Genomic DNA, 18,441 nt, shown 5'->3' with positions numbered 1-18,441 from the left:
ACTCGAAGGGTGCAGACCGCTGGGTGGCGAACAGAGGAACCAAGATGACTGAACGCGCGACAAATTCAGAGTTTCGTAGTAGTAAGCATTCGCCTCACCTTCAAACGTCCTAGTCAGACTCCTCGGGATGGCCGCAATAACAATTATGTACGCCACCTCTGTTCGCAACTCTAGACTTGGACGGCCTTTTACGAATACTCTGCATTATGATGTTCGAGGTCGGCGAGGGCAGCGTAATGTAGGCGCTAACTTGTTCGTTGAGGCGGAGATAGGCAGGTATAGAATCCAATGCAGATGAGCTAACGTACCGAGTCTATCTAATATGGAGGCTGGGTCCTGCCTACGTACCGAGGGAGGTCAGTACCGCCCACCACACCGACATCCTAGTGAGTTAGATCGCTTCTACATCGGCTGGGTAGACTATTTTGAAGATACCGAATTTACCACGTCGACCATGCTGGCGATCCACAGAAGAAAGCAATTTGACTTTATAAGCTACAGGCATGTATCGTTTACTTGTGAAAGGGCAACGCGTAGGAAGCATGGTCTTGCTTACCCCTCAGTTGCTGAACCTGGTGAACCCGCCAAATTAGCTGGATTCGGGACGGGCTTCAACAGAAGCCTCGCAAGGTCGGAATCAGCCAACAAGAGGCCGGCCGAATGTGAAGCGACAGCATTTTTTTGTTTTGGAGAATGATCAATATCCCACGCATTGGGACCCTCAAGAGAAAATACACACTGTGCTTCTGCTCCACCAGTGTGTAGATGGTTCGAAGACACAGACAGCCCGAGACGAAGATGTGCAAACCGATCGATCCTGGAGGGAAGCATCGGAGTAATTTTATTCTATCGAGGAATCAAACCGAAGAGTTTAAGGACAGGAGCTCAGAGTGAAGAATGTTTGGAGGGATTTGACCTTGCCACAGTCGATGGAGGAGGTGGTCAAGTTAGCTCAGGCTTTCCTCCAGTAAGACTTGCATCGAGATGCGGAATTTGATGATGAGTCGGAATTTGAGGAGTACAAGGCTGTCGCTGAGCCTAGTTCCGATGAAGAAGGCTACACCAGCGCTATGCAAGCGTAAAAAAAAAACTGCGCCCGATTTGGATAAATCGCCCAGCTATATACACTGTTCAGGAAATCAAATGCATACCACAACAAATGAAACTCTGTCCTAGGGTTCGAGAACCCTCTGTCATAGGCAAAGCATTGATTAAACTTGCGCTTGGACGCCATACTGTACACAGAAACATCAACACAAACACAGCACCCAAAATATGACAATAGAAACTGGCGGCCCTAACATGACTCGGAAGTGCCAAATGGTCAAAATCAACTAAAGCACCGCCGAATCTCTGTATGCCTCCGTTCTGAACGAAAACGTAGAATGTCTGTATCGTGCTGGATTATCGTACAATCCGTCCTCGCCTCCCCCTGGCATTGGAGTCTCTGTATCCATACCAGGCGTCGTGGGCGAGGAAGGAGGCAGGAGGTTCGCACTGATGCTGGGATTCCTCAAGCCGGAACTCACGGTGGACATGCGATACGTTTCTGACAGAGGAGCACCTCTGTACGCTGCATCGGGATTTTGCAACGAAACCGGACGATACGAAAACCCAGGATTATTCGAACTGAATCCCTCGGTGTTGTCTCCATTATTAGGCGCGAGCTCCATCGTCGAGATCGTATTGTTGGCTGGTCCATTGCGACCCCGTTTCTTCGTTCGCTTGCCGGCCCTTGAAAGACCGCGGAAACCCATAGATGAAAAGGGATTCTGGAGGAAACCAGATTTCGGCTGCGGCCCATCATCCGGAGTGTCCCCGGTCGCCCGGTCTCTCCCGCCGCGCCGTCGAAGGCACATAATGCCGACGATGACAACCACAAGCATAATGACAGCATTAACGGCTAGTACAGCAAATAGAGCTGGTCCATACGATTCGATATGGTTCACTTTTCGGGCAAGGTCATCCAGGGAGATAGTGGATGTAGGAGAAGGGGATGGTGTCGGAGAGCCAGATCCCGTGCCGGGATTAGAGGGCACCTTGAGTGTCGATGAGCCACCTCGCTGATTTTGAAACTCAAGGATGGCCTGGGAGATGTTGGTGGTTGGCAAAAGCTGCAGTAATCGGGAAATTGAATGTTAGGAATAACACAAGGGCAGACTGTTCACCTTCACGTATGGATCTCCCATTGTGAGCTTCGACGAATCTGTGTAATCACCAAAATCGAAGCTACCAATGTATGAGTTGGTCGGACAGCTGTTATGTGTTCAAAGAGATTTTACTCACACCGTGTAGACATTTCGGAGGAAGACATCGCCAGCAACAATATCATACTGTCCACTTTCACCCAAGCTCTGTGGAATAAATGATCCAATACATTTGTTCTTGTTACCGAGCACGGGGACAACAAGGTCCAGGGGATGCAAATCGATCCGACGACCGCTACGGGCCGAAAATATGAATAAATATCCAATGCAGGAAAGAAAGAAACCAACCCAATCCAGAATCCGAAATAAACCTGTTGATTACAAGGTAGACCCAATGACCTACAGATCATGCCATGACATTTCAGCTCTGGAACGGCAGACAGGGAGTAATAGCCGACGAACCAGCACTGCTGTCGTACGTAGCACCTTGCACATTTCCATACATAGCCGTCACCAAATCTGATGGTGCGTATACATACGCAGTTCCCGTGTCAAGAAGGACAACTGCTTTTCCATTCGGGACGGAAGATACACTCGAAGTTAGAGTCTTCGCTCCATCTGAGACCTCGTATCCGTCCTAAAAGCCAAAGCACGGAAATGTCGAACAGGAGTTCGCTTTGGCGAAAGAAATTATAACACGCACGATAAGTATGTTCCAACGCGTTGGATTTGACTGGAAATAGACCATAGATGAGGCATGTCATTGAGAAATGATGCGTGCATACCACAGGCCAAGTCGGAATCGGACTTGTTGACATCACATCCGTATAAGCCGAATCTAATTCACCTATAGACGCATATATGTCACCAATATCTCCCAAGTCTTACAAAGCAAAAAAAAAAAAAACTTACCAATAGTGAACCCTCCTTCATCCAATAGTGTCCCGTTCTCAGCCCGCGTCAGAGAAAATGTTATGTAATTCGGTTCACTGGTGTTTTGCGCGAAAGCATTATAAAGGAAAGTTTTTCCCCAATTCCCTCCTGTTTTGGATATCGCATTCTCTATGTTAGATAACGAGGGGAAGCCTAGAGAAGCGAAGTGAGGAGAAAGAATTCAATTGATATCGTGAAGGCAACGGGAGCGACTGATGGGGCGGAGAACGTACCAAGTCCCATTATTCCGACAGCACCAAAGCTTGTGACGGGATTGTTAAATGTATCGGCAACTAACAGAGCTTGATTTGGTACGTTTTGGTTAGCAAATGCGACACTCGCATTCCCAATGAATCCCCCCGCGCCAGAATCCGCTCCAGTTCCATATGTTAAATTCAATGGGATTGACTGTGAATCGGCGGAGCGGGCTCAGTCTAGATCACATGGACGGGCTTGCTCAGGAAAACGCGTACTGAAATTGCCACATGTGAAACCGGAGAAGAAACGACAAGATCAGAAGAGCCGGTATCGAGCTAAATGAAACGGGAAAAAAATGAATTGTCAGGTACACCTGTATCGGGTGTTGGTTGGCATACACTTACCTGTAACACATAATCTTTGCCACCAACAGTAACATTCGCAATGTATATCACATCCTCTATATTTTTTAGATCCACAGCGCCACCATCTCCAGTAGCACGTTCATCAACATCGCGGTCGTATACAGGAGTACTTTGCAGACGCGGTCTACTTGTTCGGCCAGGGGCCCGCCTTAGCGGAATGCGAGTTGAAGATGAAATCGGAAGAAGATATAGCGCTAAAGTGCATAGCAACGCTGGCCGCATCCCGAAAAGTGAGGGAAGGGAAGTAAATGGACGGTGTGTCCTTGTAAAAGATGTTCAATGCTCAAGGTCTCAACCCAAGGAGTGGAACGAGATATGACAAGCAGTCTACCAAGCCCTAAAGAATGGCGTGCTCCAGTTGGAAGCCTCAGGAATTGTAAGGAGAGCAACTGGCCACTGTATTTTAGCCAGCCAAAAGGGACGTCGTGCAAGCAAAGAATGATGAGTTGGCCTTCAATGGGAGGTCGTCCTCGGCTGTTTCCGATCAGGTCCAACGCTGCCACCGATTCTAAGCACTCCACAATTAATATGGCGCCACAGTAAAAAGGCTTCACATGGTATAGCGATGACGTGAGTTGGGGTCATGGAGCAATATCTATAAAGAGACAACGCAAAGGGGGGAATTTGGTTCTTGTTTGCATTGGACTTAAAGCAGTAACTACACCATGCCAGTCTCCAGGAGGCATCGACAGGATGTGCGTGTTGTCCATCTCATCAAGTCGCGCCTCCAACCCTATCTGATAATTATAACTTCTGACAGAAAGCTAGGAACGTGCCACCGCAGGATCCCCAGTCAGCGCTCGACCTACGTTCCTACGCCCAAGATTCTTGTCTGAGCATGGAGAATAAGCACGCCCAGGATGCCAATGCCTCGAACCTTCATGGCAATCCCACCGTAGCAGGCGTTCAATCCGGCGCTAACCCTCATTACCAGAATGTAAGTACACGAACCCCGACGTCTCCAACAGCATAAGTTCAACTATGCCCAGACACCGACCAAAGGCAGCTCAACTTACATTTCGAGGAGTCACAAGCATAATAAGCAAATATTCAACCTTCCGCCTCCGGCGCTTCGAACGACGTCAGACAGCTGGTCAACTCAAGCCACGCAGGGCGACACGACCAGCCTTACCGATCCCAATAGCGACACCACTTCCTATTTTTCTCAATACACTCAAAACACTCCCGTCCTTAGTGTCCCAACGTACCGAAATTCAACCCCTCCCTCAGTTCTCCCAACAACAAACACACTTGCCACGAAAGGAACTGATGAACTGAAATCGCAAGAGGTGAACGAACTAGCAGAGCAACAAGCAGCAGAAGCTCTGGCATTGCAAATGCAGAGAGCAGAACTTGCGGAAGCCGAAAGGCTCGAAAACGCAGCGCTGGCAGCACGGGGACGCGCTGTTGCCTATGGTGCACATCCATCACATGGCAGATTGTACGGAAGTCCTAGTGAGGACCGATAGGGCTACCCATACTCAGGGCAGGGCCCGCCTCGCTTTATCTGACTGTCCAATTGCTAAATGCGCTTTGAGGTCAATTACTTGATATCCCTCCTCTATCTCAGAATTACCATTTCTCTACTTCTCCCAGATTTCTAATATGTAATGTAAACGCCTCAGAATCCGAGTGCTTTCCTCTCCTTGACATCCCGAAACTTTTCACCCGTGAAATCAGGGACAAACCCGACATGCCTTCCAGGCGGTATATCCGACTGAAGAATCATTTGCACCTGAGACCCGTCTCCTTCGGGGTCAGCGATGTATGTCGCCGGTGGTGCCGGTTTTGGTTCAGGTGAGAGCTTTCCAAGATACAGACCATCAACCCAATCACTACGGACATGTAGCGAATACCAAAACGCACCTCTTGTATTCGGCTAATCACCTCTACGATAGGCTTTGTATACCATCGACGCAGTAGCCCTACGTAATACTGATGGTCAACGTCAAAGACGACCAAGGATAACTAGCACAGCTCACCTCCATGCCCATCCTCAAACCAACCAACATGTCCTCCCCCCGGAGTAGCTGCAAACACCACCGCCCCATTCTTGCTCCTTTTTACAACATCCCAAGGCATGTTATCGGGATGCAAAATAGGATCGTCTAATGCGTGCAATGAAAGGGTCGGAATCCGGATCGCTTCTTTCTCAAGCCAAGGTTGACTACTAGTCTTCACATAATAATCTTCCCCATCCTCGAATCCGAAAAGTTTCGACGTCACATGGTCGTCATACCACCGGATAGTGAAGTATCTCTTTGCGAGTACTTTAGGGACATTCACATCAAAGGGAACGGTGACGTTTGAGTGTGGTGGGAAGGCGTGGAGGTTAGCGGCGAAGATGGTGCGTAGGGCGTCGGCAAGAACGGGGCCGTAGACGAAACGGTTCAAGAAGTGCCCTGTTTCAATGTATTTTGCGGCGGAGACCCAGCTGAATGCAGAATCAACAACGAGGAAAAGCCGCCTTCAATAGGAAATAACTTATGCACTTACTCCCATGGATTAGATACGAAAACTGCGGCTTTGATAGGTGTGTCGCTTCCCTCTTCGCCGAGATAGACCGCCAACGTATTCGCCCCCATGGAGAATCCAACAGCATAGATGGGTGCTCTAGGATATTTCTGGGTGAGATACAGAAGAACTGATCGAGTATCATCTGTCTCTCCCGCATGGTACAGGCGTGGCGATGTGATAGGATTTCCGTCGCCTAGGATGAAACTACTTGAGCCAAACTCCAACATAGGAAAAAGTGAAATCATTTATTGCTTACAGCCGCGGAAGTTGAGTACAATGGCCCGGAACCCTGGTCCGCCTTCATCCCCGACTTCGTGAGCTGGTTGACAGTAGCTCGGGCGTAGCTTTCCTAGGTGTCGTTCGCATTCGAGAAAATTTTGGGTGGCCTGGAGATGAACTTTGACCTACCTGAGAGCTGCCTGTAATGCCGTGAAGAATGAGGACAATCGGAGTGTCATCGGAGGTTGACTCGAAGGGAGGATAAGTATCCAAAACGAGCGTGCCATTGTCTGGCACACGCAAGTATATTCGCTGATACGGAACGGTATCTGTCTTCGCATGGTCACCAAGAGTATTCCAGATCGTCTGAAGATTTCCCCTTTGAAAGAACATAAGAAAAACGGACTAAGGAGGCTAATGAACGAGGTGCACTTCATGCTGACACTCACGATCGAAGCCACCATGTAGAGATATACCTCGCCTTTTCACCGTATAACGACGGACAACTCCTGATCACATCCAAGAACGTCTTCCCATTACCAACAAGCATGCTCGTTTCCTCGGGTCCATGAGTCAACTCTACCGGAACGCCCTTCCCTGACAGAGTAGCAGCCAGATCCCCATTACGAACGAAGTTGGCCAATAGAGAAATGAAAACAACGATAACCCATGGTTTAAGACGGAAAGTGCGAGAACCAGATTTCGATGGGGTAAATAATAAACTCCTCACAAGTGAAGAAGCGCTGTTCAACCACTCCTTCAGATGGAGCACAGGCAGTGTCATGAACTACTCGGCGTCTAGAGCCAGATCAGATAGTTGAGAGGGCGTGGGGCCACTTGGGGAAGTCGCCCCCAAGACTTCCCATCCCTGCGGCGGCGGGATCCGGGACCGGGCCGCATTCACTCCGCTAAAAACGATCCTTCCTCGGACATTGGTGGGGTTGCGTTGCGCCAGTATTACATAGACCATCTTCAATCACTGATTTTTGACTCAGCGTATTCACCTTGTATGCCAGACGTAAATACATTAGACCGAAGACGTGTGTACTGTACAAAGTGTGCAATGAGATGCATCATGGTCCCAAAAAATTGCAAGACGGCCGATGAGAAAGCGAGACATGAATCTCTAGAGACGTATGTACCTCATTACCCTATATTATAAATAAATCCGGCGAAGGTTGGATGCAGCAGAAATGTGCTTGCAAATAGGACACAGCCTCGTTGATCCAAGACATTGAAGCCAACATGTTTTACAGAAAACGTGCCAGCACGCCACAGACACTGTTGGTTCGGAATATGATTCCAGGCAGATACGGCAATTCGAGCTTCCAGGGCCCGAAGTGCTCGCGGAATGAGTTGTATGGGGTACCGCTATCGGAGGAGACGGAGGAATTCTATTTTCCTGGATCAGAAGCGTGAGACAACAAAATACTGTAAGGGCGTAACAAAACCTACAAGAAGGGCAGCTTTTCGCTTGAGTGCCCTGACGAGAATGTTTGTATCCTCCTTCCTTTCCGCGCTCGATATCACTCGGTTCAGCTCCGAGATATCGTCGACCATGTCCAGAGAGCCTAACGCCCCATTCACAACATGTATCATTTTGGTCCCATCGTTATCAACTATTGGCTGTCGAAGAACCTCTCCCGCAGAGACGAGATCTCTGAGGGACCGTGCACGAGCAACACGGGAGGTTGAAGAATTTCCGCCAAGCGGCGCTTCCTCCTCCACCTCCTCCATCGGCGAGTCCTCAGCATCAGAATTATTGTCAATGTCAACGACGTCATCCTCGTTTGGATTCACGGGAACTATGTCTCCCTCGTTAAATTGCGCATCGCCAAAGACAGCCTCGTCGACACCTTCAATATCCAATTCATCGTCCACATCGCCCAATGTTCGATCCCGAATGCTGAAGCCAGTCCCTTGGTCATTTTGAAAAGTATGATGCAAATAGCGACTGGAACATCAGGAGCACGATCTCAGATCATGTGCACGCATCCTGACTCACCTTGATACCCTGTCAGTGATGTGACTCGAATGCGGGTTTCCCCCGCAAATTCATAAACTTCTCCTGTTGCTTGTTGGAGTTGCCTCTCAGCGTTCGCTATCTCTGCTCGGAAAGCTTCGCTCGCGGCCGTTTCAGTTAAGCATCGATTGACATGTTGATCCATTGTTTCATCGCGAGGAATGTGGATACCACAAACAGGACAGGTGGAGGAGTTCAAGGCTGAAGCGGTTACTGAGGGCCCATCAAGATCGTCCAGAATCAATTTGGAGATCTCTTTCGCTTTCGCGTGTCTCTTTCTCCGCCTCGTTTGCAGGAAGCGGATCGTCTTCTCTGCTTCAGTGGTTAATGATTCTAGCGCAGTACGAGGAGCCGCACTCCGAGGTGTGATGCTCTTCCTGGCACGAGCAGCTGCACGACGAGTGCTCGGACTGCCAAAGTGCGCAACATTTAAGCCTCGTTTAAATTAAGCTGGTCAGGTGCAACGTGCTCACCCAGCTTCACCAGCATTCACATCGTAATCCAGAGTTTCCTCAAGGGGTGGGGGCGATGGCATCCGATTACTCAGCTCCTCTAACCTTTGTGTTTCCCACTCTGCATGGGCAGCAAGCTGACGAACTGATATGTGCTCTAAGCAAACGGGACATTGTCGAGTCACTGCTCGTTTAGCTGCAAAGCAAAGGGCACGCAAATCGAATCTTTGTCAGCAGCCCTGCTGAATCTGCACTACAACTTACATTTCTTTTTCAATATATCCCTTACATCCTCCGGTACTGGAGATAACGATGATGATGAACGATCACCTTGCATGACCGTCGAAGGGGCATTTGCTTTGTCTCTTCAAGTACATATTCACCCGAGCGAAGAAAGCTTAGGCGCGGCACGCGAATGACCCATGAGAGGCAAATGACTGACTTTGTGGCATATTGCCCGAGACTGTTGTTTGGGGCTTTGGTGATTGATTTGGTGCCGCTCCGGAGCTCCGCACGTCGACCTCCACAGTGGATTGGCAGAATGGATTTTGGATGCAGCGTGGCTGTGCTTCGGTGCCAACGTAAAATGACTCATGCCTGAGACGCAGTGCAAGCCACAGAAGGCAGGACTCCAGCCTCTATGTATGACTTCATAATATTGGATAGAAAGCCACAGGCACCCTCTTTCATCGCAAACTCTTGCGCAAGCTGTTGCCGTCCAACCAGGATCATACACCGCAGATTTGGCTATCGCACTTAATAATCTCTTTCCAGTCTTGGGTGGCACTCGGAGGCGCTCCCGTTCATCGAAGAAGTGTCCAACTCTGGCGCCAGCTAGTTGATGTTTACCCAGGATCATACGTTCCGGATTTGGCCATCTCGGTCTATGTTTCGCTCCGATTCATCGAGGAAAGCGTCAAACTCCAGCGCCAGCTAGTTGCTGTTCACCGGGATCATACACCTTGGATTTGACATCTTACTCAACGATATTAATAATGCTCTTTCGAGTCTTGGACGAGGCACTCTCGTTCGTGGAAGAAAGCATCAAACTCTACCGCCAGCTAGTTGGCATCCACAAGGATCGTACACCCTGGATTTGGCCAAGTCCCTCAACACCCAAAACATTTTCACCTCCCAACACCCATTGCTAGTTTCTGCATGCGATGACGTCGAGATTGGATGAATGATTAATGTTGGCGCAGTTAGTAAAGGGAAGGTGAAATTGACACGTCGGCGTCACCCAGTGTGTCGAGAACTGGTAGAGTCGTGGATATCCAACGTCAATACACGAGGGGCACAAATGAACCCTCTCCTATGGATACCCTTACCCTACAACCCCACATACCGCATCCTAAACGATGCATCTTCACCCCTCTCTCTCCTTCTCCTATTTTGGCTCCAGCGAGAATATTAGATCAAAACAGAAATCGTGTCGCCCACATCACCAGTGCCAGCACCGCCACTACACCCGAGTGCAGGACAAAACTCTGATGGAGCGAAATGAAATGAATTTAGGATTACATCAAGCCCACGGGGTCATGAGTAAAGGAAAGAATGCGTGACGAACCACGGTGAATGGAGAGAAATGATGTAGTAGCCTAGGAGACAACTCGTGTCCGTGAACCAGTTCATCGGAGATGGTAAAGCAGCCAGAAGGATGGGTGGATTGGAGCAGTAGATAAGTTACATGATGGAATAGCGCCCACCGGCCAGCTTATGTCCAAAATCAAGTTGCGTCTAAAAGGCGGAACCCAGTGATTCGGTCAAAAGAATCTTCACTTCACTGTACCTGGCAGAGAGAGGGTGATATATAAATATGGGTTGCAACGACGGCTCTCATGACAGTCGGAAGCTAGAAGGGACTTGCAACATCTGGGTGTCCGTTCCCCGGTCGACGGATGGGCACCGATTCTCCTGTCAGTCCTCGCCTCTAACCTTGGGTGCTGCATGCAATGAACTCGGGATCAGCTGCTCCATCACTCCCGCACGCGTATCATCCGCAACTTAAGTATGTCTTTCCATGTAAAAATATTGCATGGAGCGCTGTTAAGGATGATCTGTGCCATCCTCGACTCCTCCCGTTAAAGAGAGGCTGATCACATACCTACCTTAACTATTGCCGAGGACAAGGACAACTGGGATATGAGTTGTGCTATAGGTGTCTGTAATTACTTTATCCATAGTGTCCAATAAAAAATCGAGGTCCATGAGCAGGTAGCAAAGAATTGCAATGACAAGGGGGAATGAAAGAAACCACGGGACTTGGGTGGCTCAACTGTGGCCTATATGTGCCTCGGAATGATGTCCGAGATTGGAAACAGCGATGCCAAGAATCGTGAGTGAAGTGACCAACTGCGAGGTGTATGCTCCTGGGTTGATTTCGACCAGCTGCCACCAGAGTTCCACAGCTTCTTCGATGAATGGGACCGCCTCCGAGTGCCGTCCGAGTTTGGAAAGAGCGGCATATAGATTATTGAGTGAGGTGGCCAAATTCGGGGTGTATGATCCCGGGTGGACAGCAACCAACTGACGCTGGAGCTTGATGCTTTCTTCGATGAATGGGAGCGCCTCTGAGTGCCGTCCGAGATCGGAAAGAGTGCCATGTAGATTGTTGAGTGACATGGCCAAATTCGGGGTGTATGGTCCCGGATGAACTGCGACTAGCTGGCGGTGGAGGCTGACGCTTTCTTCGATGAATGAGAGCGCCTCCGAGTGCCGTCCGAGACCGGAAAGCGCGCCACGTAGATTGCTGAGTGAGATGGCCAAATCCGGCGTGTATGATCCTGGGTGAACAGCAACCAACTGACGCTGGAGCTTGACGCTTTCTTCGATGAATGGGAGCGCCTCCGAGTGCCGTCCGAGATGGGAAAGAGCGTCACATAGATTGTTGAGTGATGTGGCCAAAGTTGGCATGTATGATCCAGGGCGAACAGCAACCAGTTGGCGGTAGATGCTGACGCATTTTTCTATCCATGGGAGTGCCTCCAGGTGTCGTCCAAGATTGGAAAGAGCAAGATATAGATTGTTGAGTGAGGCGGCCAAACCCGGCGCGTATGATCCGGGGCGAACAGCAACTAGCTGGCACTGGAGGCCCACGCTTTCTTTGATGAATGGGAGCGCCTCCGAGTGCCGTCCAAGTGTAGAAAGAGCGTGATATAGATTGTTGAGTGACGTGGCCAAATCCGGGGTGCATGATTCCGGATGAACTGCAACTAGCTGGCGCCGGAGTTTGACGTTTTCTTCGATGAATGGGAGCGCCTCCGAGTGCCGTCCGAGTTTGAAAAGGGCCAAATAAAGAGCCCCAAGTGACTCGGCTAAATCCGGGGAGTAGAAACGCGAGTCCACTGAAAGAAGGTAACGGCAGAGTGCGACGGAATCGTTTGCTGCCTCGTATGCCTCCTGGAATCTTGCAAAAAAATCCAAATTCCCTACAAGCCGGACAAGCACACGGGCCAACGTGCGCACAGCACCTTTTGACCTGTGGCCACCAGCCAACTGAAAGATCATGAGACAGTTAGGTAGTTCAATAACACAACTGATAAACCACACCTTAGCCCACTCAGGGAGTAATGACATACTAACGTAGCCCTCCATTCTCACACAGGCTTCCACCCAGCGAGTTGCTTGCTGACTGAGAAACACGCCAACTAACCCATCGAGTTCCTGCGAAGGTTCCCGGACTCCGCTGAGATGATGAACAATATAGCGACATGCGTAATAAGAGTGCTCGGATAACTCCCCCAAGGGAATAAGCGGCAGCTCGTCTTTTTCGGACAACTTTTCAATCAGTTCTAAGCCCTTTACAGAGCAAAGATCCTGGTTCAGAATTTCAGTACATCGCAGGGAAACCCTGGAATTCCCCATCTCTATATCTACTGGGATGCAACAAGGGCTGATTGATGAGGGAACGATCCGATCGACAATGAAGTCGCGGAAAGATTGGTGTAAGATGCGAACAGGAAAGTGAGAATCCTCAACTCCTGAGAGCAGAGGAGCAAGTTCAGCCAACGAATATCGAACAGGAGACTTGAGGAAAGGTGACAAAATTGCATCCCAGGCTGTGATGGACAGAGGCTGCTGTGCGACAAAGATTGCTCCCATCACGATTGGGTAGTCATGGACAAAATCTTCATCATCCCAATCGCACTTCCTCAGAATGCTTGTATATAAGCGGTCCATCATTCCCTCGGCAGGGATCTTTGATCGTTTGGCACCAGTGTTGAGCAAGCCCTCTAGCGTCCTCATGGGATCCTTGTTGGCTGTTTTCATGTAGCGAAAGACGGTGCTGATCCAACCAAACAAGCCGCTCGCGCGTTCCAAGATCTCCCCAACTGTTTTATCCTCATCCTGAAGAGTACACCGTAAATCGGGATGCCAATTCTTCAGCTTTTGCAGCTCGAAACGTATATATGTAGCACAGTCCTGCACATTTGTGTCATCCAAAAGGTCAATAGCGATACGACCGATAGGGAATCGGGGTGAAAGGGAGCGCTTAACAAGATCAGTATGCCTCGATGTGATAAAAAATTTAATGGAAGATGGAAGCCTAGGCACTTCCTCCCGAAGAATATCAGCCAAGGACTCGAATACTTCTTTGTCACATTCATCTAAAGCATCGATGATAACCACCATGGGACGGTCGGAAGGTGGAGGTTTATGGAGGAGAGGCAAAGCCACCAAATCCTCGAATTGCTTCGCGAGTAGGGCCGTTGAGAGGGAAGGGTCTTTTCGAAGAGCAGAGATGATGAACGTGCGGTAAACCGGGTCATAGTCTGCTAGAGTCCGAGCTATGCCGCTGAACAGAAAATCGGGCCGCGACCGTTCTCCTGCTTTAAAGAAGAAGTGCAGTAACAGCGTAATGTCCCCTTCACTAGCACATTGTTCTGCTATTTTGAGTGCAATTGAAGTCTTGCCGGCACCAGCCACACCAGTCAGTAGCATTAGCCGGTTCTCACTTTCCCCAGTGTTGCGACACCATGTCATGATACGCTCCGTGAGATCAATCCTAGTCCCTCCCAGGCATGCCTGGGTGAAATCATCGTGGGCGATATGAGGGTATCGGAGACTATCAAGGATGTTGTCATCCTGTTGACGACGTTCTATGGCCGCTAATTTGGCACCGCCTATCAGATTCGTCCTAAGCTGCATTGGCCGGGAATCAGGACGGTTATGGAACGTATACGGTAAGGAAAGCTACCTGAAACGACGCCAATGCTTTGTCAAAGTCTTTCTTTAGGCCATCGATTCTTCCAGGGTCTCTCAAGTAGGACACTACATTTAGGATAGCCGGTCGTTTCTCGACTTTTTTCAGTCTTCGTTCGATTTCGGACTTAATCATCTGTAGCGCCCTGAGACTTGATGTAAGTAACAATATCAATGATCACCAAAAACAAATACAACTTACCTGTCGAGCCTTGTGACACTCTCCACCCACGGCTTTGCCTCTTCCGCCGACGCATCATAGGATTTTATGGCTGAAACCACATCGGCCACGGTGTCGACAACGTATTTCCCAAAATCAATCCATTCCTTCTTGTTGTCCTTGAATTTCTACATGACGCAAACTAGAGTGAGCTTGCATTCATGGCCAGGCAAAAATTATTGCCAACTTTAACTTCGTCGAGGATGGAGAGTGCACCGCCAGTCGCCATCTTTAGAGGGGGACACCAATCAGCCGTAGCATTGACGACTTTGAGAATTGGGACCGCGATGTCAACTCCCTCCACGAGGAGATCATCGATCTTTTGCCTGAGAGCTTCAGCCTTTTGCTGCACTGACATGATCGATAGAGGACAAGGTGATGGAGGAACGCTTTAGGCGCGTGTGGGCCCTCACATGCTCAGACTCAGAGCCACGAGGCCTCCGTCTCATTATGGAAGGTTAAGGAAGGGCGTAGCATACTTATACCAACAGCATGCGGACATCTAATCCTGCAACATCAGCGGCGAATTCCATGTAGTCCGCGCGGTGGGATGATGTGATTAAGTCCTGGCTTATCAACTGCGAGAGAAGAGCTGCAAAGAGGATGAGTGTGCGAACCCAATATGAATTGACCCAAGCTGGTAAGCGCCAGTGTTTATGCACGAATGATAAGTATGTCGATTAGCATGAACATTGCGAGATTTAAATCAGGGCAAATAAATCAAAAGAATCTATTCCTCATTGGGTTTTCTTCACACAGGACGAAAGGTCTAATGACAGCCAGCATCCATGACAACGCTCCAATAGAAAGACATACTTACATGTAGTACAAGGACCCGTCCGGTCGATTTGAGGGCCGAATTAGCTTTTTCGCAAGGTCCAACTTGTCAGAGGGCCTAAATGGGACCGGGAGATTCAAGATCTGAAGACCTCTGACGAGCTATGCCGTGATCCTCATGTACATGAACAAGGAGTGGCTTCGAAGTACTAGTTAGGACTCCTGCCTCTATTGTCCCTGCACGACGCAGAAAGATTCTGAACTTTCCTTGGCCTTGAGGTCTGCACAACTCAAGAAAGCGGAGGGAAAGAAGCTAGAACTTTGAAGACCTCGCCCACACTCCGTTCTTTCTGAAGACTGACGCATTGCCTACCATTCGGCCCGTCAAACCCAATTACACTCTATCCTCCCTTTGTGCCATTGGACGCCATTCTACCTAACCCAAAATTTCCTCCGGAAATCAATCGCGTCACTATTAACGGTACAATGGCCGACGAACGCAACAAGCATCATGATGCGCAAACCTATTCACGACATGGGTGTTAATGTTCGCAAAATGTGAAACATTTTTCTACTCCATTAATCTATCAATGGGAGGGAGTGGGGGCAATCTCTTTTGGTAAAAGGCTTGCAGAACAGAATAAAATGCAGCGAGTGTGACGAAGGATATGACGAGGTAAACGGCGTAGCCTCCGAGAATATCATGTTTAACGGAGAGAGCAAATAGACTATTTGCGGCTACAGGGAAAAATGCTCGAGTGAAGTTTGTGCGACTCCGTTGACAATCCCAAGATGCTGTGGAGAGAGAGAAGCACCGGTGATGAACAAGAAAATAGTGACTGGGGCAGAACGGTGATCGGAGGTGAGACGAAATCTACGAAGAGAAGCTTACCTCCACCCATTTCAAACATGGCCTATGGTATAATGATCAAGACAATCCCAATCCACAGCCATCTCAAAGTTCCATTCTCGGGCGTCGTATGTTTGACCCACATATGAACCATCCGAGGGAACGCCAAGAATACTGGCAGTGAGTAAGGAAGACATGACATTAGTAACTTCCTCAACCCAACCAACCGAACGGGTCTCGTTTTCCAGAGGAAAGTTAAAAATCAGTCCCGTTGGTGAGATGGGGACAGCCAGGTATACGGAGAACATGACGAACATTGTGATGATGACTAGGCGCTTTGAATTTGGGTGCTTTCGGAGTAGGAGCTGCCCCGACTTCATGCTGGTTGCTGCATGTGCTGCTGACTCATATGGTGTTGACGGCGCATTGGGCTCCTTCGTCTTTAAAGTCTATGGAGTAGAATTAAAAAGTGTGTCACTGTTAGGGAGAACTGAACATACCTCGTCTAGGAAGAAAACCCTGAGTCCGGACAGGAATGCAATTGCTATTGCCAAATAGTCTAGGAAATTCATCTTGGGGATGTTCCTCCAATCAGGGTAGCTGTCAAGTAATGTAGGTTTTCGATAATTCCTCAAAACTAACCAGAGGTGACCTACAAGCCAAGCAAAGGGGAAGACGGCAAGTGCTGTTGGCCTATTAACTCCAGCGAGAATAGATCAAAAAAAATCGTGTCGCCCACATCACCAACGTGCCAGCATCACCACTTCACCCGAGCGCAGGATCGACAAAACCCTGATGGAATGAATTTAGGATCATACCAAGCTCACGACGAAGCTTGAAAAACGAAAACCAAAGAAAGGAATGCGATGGGATAATCTGAAGACTCTGTTAATACATGTGCGTGCGACTGGGTCACTGGCAGGAGTAAAAGTGAAGACGGTGAATGGTGGAAATGATGTGGGAGGCAACTCGTGTCCGTGAGCCGGATCATCGGAGATGATAAAGCAGTCAGAAGGAAGGACTCAGAGCGGAAGTAGATAGGATAATGCCATAGCACCCATGACCGACCAGTGAATGTTGCGTCCAAGAGGCGGAACCCAGTTATTCGGTAAGAAAAGAATCCTCACCTTGCTGTACCTGGTAGAAAGAATGGACCAGACGGCGACATGTAAATATGGGTTGCGACGACGAGGATCCTGCTTTCATGAGACTCGGAAGCTAGAAGGAAATGAGGGTATTTCCGCGGTCGACGGATGCCAGGCCCGCCTCTGACCCCTTGCTTCTGGGTGCTGCATACAGTGAACTCGGCTCCGTCACTCCCGCGCGTGTGTCATCCGCATGTCTTTCTATGTAGAAATATGGGAGCGCTGTCAGGGATGATCTGTGCCATCCTCAACTTGCCGGACCATTGCCGAGGACAAGATGACAAAGATTCCGTGGCGATACACGCCACCGTGTGATGGACCCAATATATTGATGATCGGACCGATCGGGTGTTACATCATCGTGCCAAGTCAAGGGGAACGATCAGAAAGACTCCTAATTAACCTCGACCACTTACGTTTATAAGCACCGACCTGACAGCGCTCAATCATTGTTCTTCTGTGTGTATTCAACCTGCTCATCGTGATACTGTCTCCTCTTTTTACTTCCATTCTCTTTCATTCCTTGCCACCATCCAACCACAGCTGATCGCTAAACCACCTCCTTCTACCAACGTTCCTACTCCTCCGCCTCACATGGAAACGCGCGAGTCCTACTTGATCGTCAAATAGCCCGCCGACTCCAGAACACTCAAGGATGAATGCAAGAGATTGCCGTTGAGAGCGAGACCAGGCTTGGTTGGTGAGTTTCATGGGGCGTGTTTACTTCCTTTGGTTTTCGAGTTGGTGGTCGCTTATCTTTTTGGGTAATATTTTTTTCTTGGCATTTTGTTTGGCGAACATGATTGGTGATGCTCTTGCTCGTCTCCGGTCTCTTCACGCGGTGTCAACGTTTCACTGCTCCCCCGCCTCGACTCCTCCGATGGACTCGAACGTTCGGTCTCGGCTCAGTACACTCGCCGTATATTCATGACGTGCACCATTCGAACACTGACAGCTGCTGGTTCGAATGTACCCTCACTCGCCACCAATGGACTCTATGACGTAACCTATAAAACGACATGTACGAAGGCATATCCACACACCAGCCGCACCAAATTCATCGAAGATCCACCCATTTCCTTCCAACCGCCCAACCCTCCCTACATCTCAAGACAGTCTCCTTCCTCTGGTTGGATCGAAAGCAAAAGAGGAAGCGTGCGGCATTACTGTTACCAGAGGGCCTAGAAGGAAAGAACCAAGTCCAGCACAACTACTTGATCTCGGCATCTTAAGTGCATTCTGTCACCGCTGCAAAGACAAGTCCGATCTACAGCCAAGAACAACAGAGCAAGAACCAGAGGCATTCAAGTGATAAAAAAAAAGTATGCACATT

At 49.2% G+C, this 18,441-nt stretch overlaps 7 protein-coding genes across 7 annotated transcripts; 2 read left to right on the top strand and 5 right to left on the bottom strand.

Moving 5' to 3' along the window:
- Positions 1 to 1,334: 1,334 nt before the first annotated feature.
- Positions 1,335 to 3,925, bottom strand: EI90DRAFT_3117858 (aspartic peptidase domain-containing protein; the record flags this gene model as incomplete). The annotated part of the gene is made up of 11 exons (XM_039063035.1): positions 1,335 to 2,114; positions 2,169 to 2,229; positions 2,287 to 2,442; positions 2,519 to 2,546; positions 2,610 to 2,784; positions 2,851 to 2,880; positions 2,933 to 2,994; positions 3,060 to 3,233; positions 3,314 to 3,488; positions 3,554 to 3,613; positions 3,683 to 3,925. 11 exons carry the CDS (start codon positions 3,923 to 3,925, stop codon positions 1,335 to 1,337), a joined length of 1,944 nt encoding a protein of 647 aa, XP_038920651.1.
- Positions 3,926 to 4,194: 269 nt separating this feature from the next.
- EI90DRAFT_3039109 (uncharacterized protein) lies at positions 4,195 to 5,226 on the top strand. Its single transcript, XM_039058915.1, has 3 exons — positions 4,195 to 4,398; positions 4,464 to 4,640; positions 4,693 to 5,226. Exons 1-3 carry the CDS (start codon positions 4,369 to 4,371, stop codon positions 5,170 to 5,172), a joined length of 687 nt encoding a protein of 228 aa, XP_038920650.1. The 5' UTR covers positions 4,195 to 4,368; the 3' UTR covers positions 5,173 to 5,226.
- On the bottom strand, positions 5,153 to 6,998 carry EI90DRAFT_2412977 (Alpha/Beta hydrolase protein). Its single transcript, XM_039052985.1, has 7 exons — positions 6,872 to 6,998; positions 6,629 to 6,818; positions 6,477 to 6,564; positions 6,200 to 6,413; positions 5,686 to 6,137; positions 5,570 to 5,628; positions 5,153 to 5,507 (listed from the first exon to the last, which is right to left on the bottom strand). Exons 1-7 carry the CDS (start codon positions 6,901 to 6,903, stop codon positions 5,325 to 5,327), a joined length of 1,218 nt encoding a protein of 405 aa, XP_038920649.1. The 5' UTR covers positions 6,904 to 6,998; the 3' UTR covers positions 5,153 to 5,324.
- A 411-nt stretch (positions 6,999 to 7,409) lies between these two features.
- Positions 7,410 to 9,460, bottom strand: EI90DRAFT_3039102 (uncharacterized protein). The gene is made up of 5 exons (XM_039058914.1): positions 9,179 to 9,460; positions 8,936 to 9,110; positions 8,445 to 8,872; positions 7,895 to 8,358; positions 7,410 to 7,841 (listed from the first exon to the last, which is right to left on the bottom strand). The coding sequence occupies exons 1-5, from the start codon at positions 9,249 to 9,251 to the stop codon at positions 7,596 to 7,598; spliced, it is 1,386 nt and encodes a 461-aa protein (XP_038920648.1). The 5' UTR covers positions 9,252 to 9,460; the 3' UTR covers positions 7,410 to 7,595.
- A 47-nt stretch (positions 9,461 to 9,507) lies between these two features.
- Positions 9,508 to 9,886, top strand: EI90DRAFT_3117854 (uncharacterized protein; the record flags this gene model as incomplete). Its single annotated transcript, XM_039063034.1, has 3 exons — positions 9,508 to 9,556; positions 9,623 to 9,715; positions 9,768 to 9,886. 3 exons carry the CDS (start codon positions 9,508 to 9,510, stop codon positions 9,884 to 9,886), a joined length of 261 nt encoding a protein of 86 aa, XP_038920647.1.
- Positions 9,887 to 11,185: 1,299 nt separating this feature from the next.
- EI90DRAFT_3117853 (uncharacterized protein) lies at positions 11,186 to 14,694 on the bottom strand (the record flags this gene model as incomplete). Its single annotated transcript, XM_039063033.1, has 5 exons — positions 11,186 to 12,409; positions 12,464 to 14,056; positions 14,112 to 14,262; positions 14,319 to 14,464; positions 14,524 to 14,694. 5 exons carry the CDS (start codon positions 14,692 to 14,694, stop codon positions 11,186 to 11,188), a joined length of 3,285 nt encoding a protein of 1,094 aa, XP_038920646.1.
- A 990-nt stretch (positions 14,695 to 15,684) lies between these two features.
- Positions 15,685 to 17,131, bottom strand: EI90DRAFT_3012946 (uncharacterized protein; the record flags this gene model as incomplete). Its single annotated transcript, XM_039056610.1, has 7 exons — positions 15,685 to 15,908; positions 16,006 to 16,027; positions 16,107 to 16,412; positions 16,464 to 16,563; positions 16,606 to 16,656; positions 16,708 to 16,755; positions 17,091 to 17,131. The coding sequence occupies 7 exons, from the start codon at positions 17,129 to 17,131 to the stop codon at positions 15,685 to 15,687; spliced, it is 792 nt and encodes a 263-aa protein (XP_038920645.1).
- Positions 17,132 to 18,441: the final 1,310 nt, after the last annotated feature.

This window comes from Cantharellus anzutake, assembly GCF_015039405.1.
Source record: "Cantharellus anzutake strain C23 chromosome Unknown EI90scaffold_7, whole genome shotgun sequence".
Classification (NCBI taxonomy): domain Eukaryota; kingdom Fungi; phylum Basidiomycota; class Agaricomycetes; order Cantharellales; family Hydnaceae; genus Cantharellus; species Cantharellus anzutake.
This window is presented reverse-complemented; position numbering and strand designations above follow the sequence as displayed.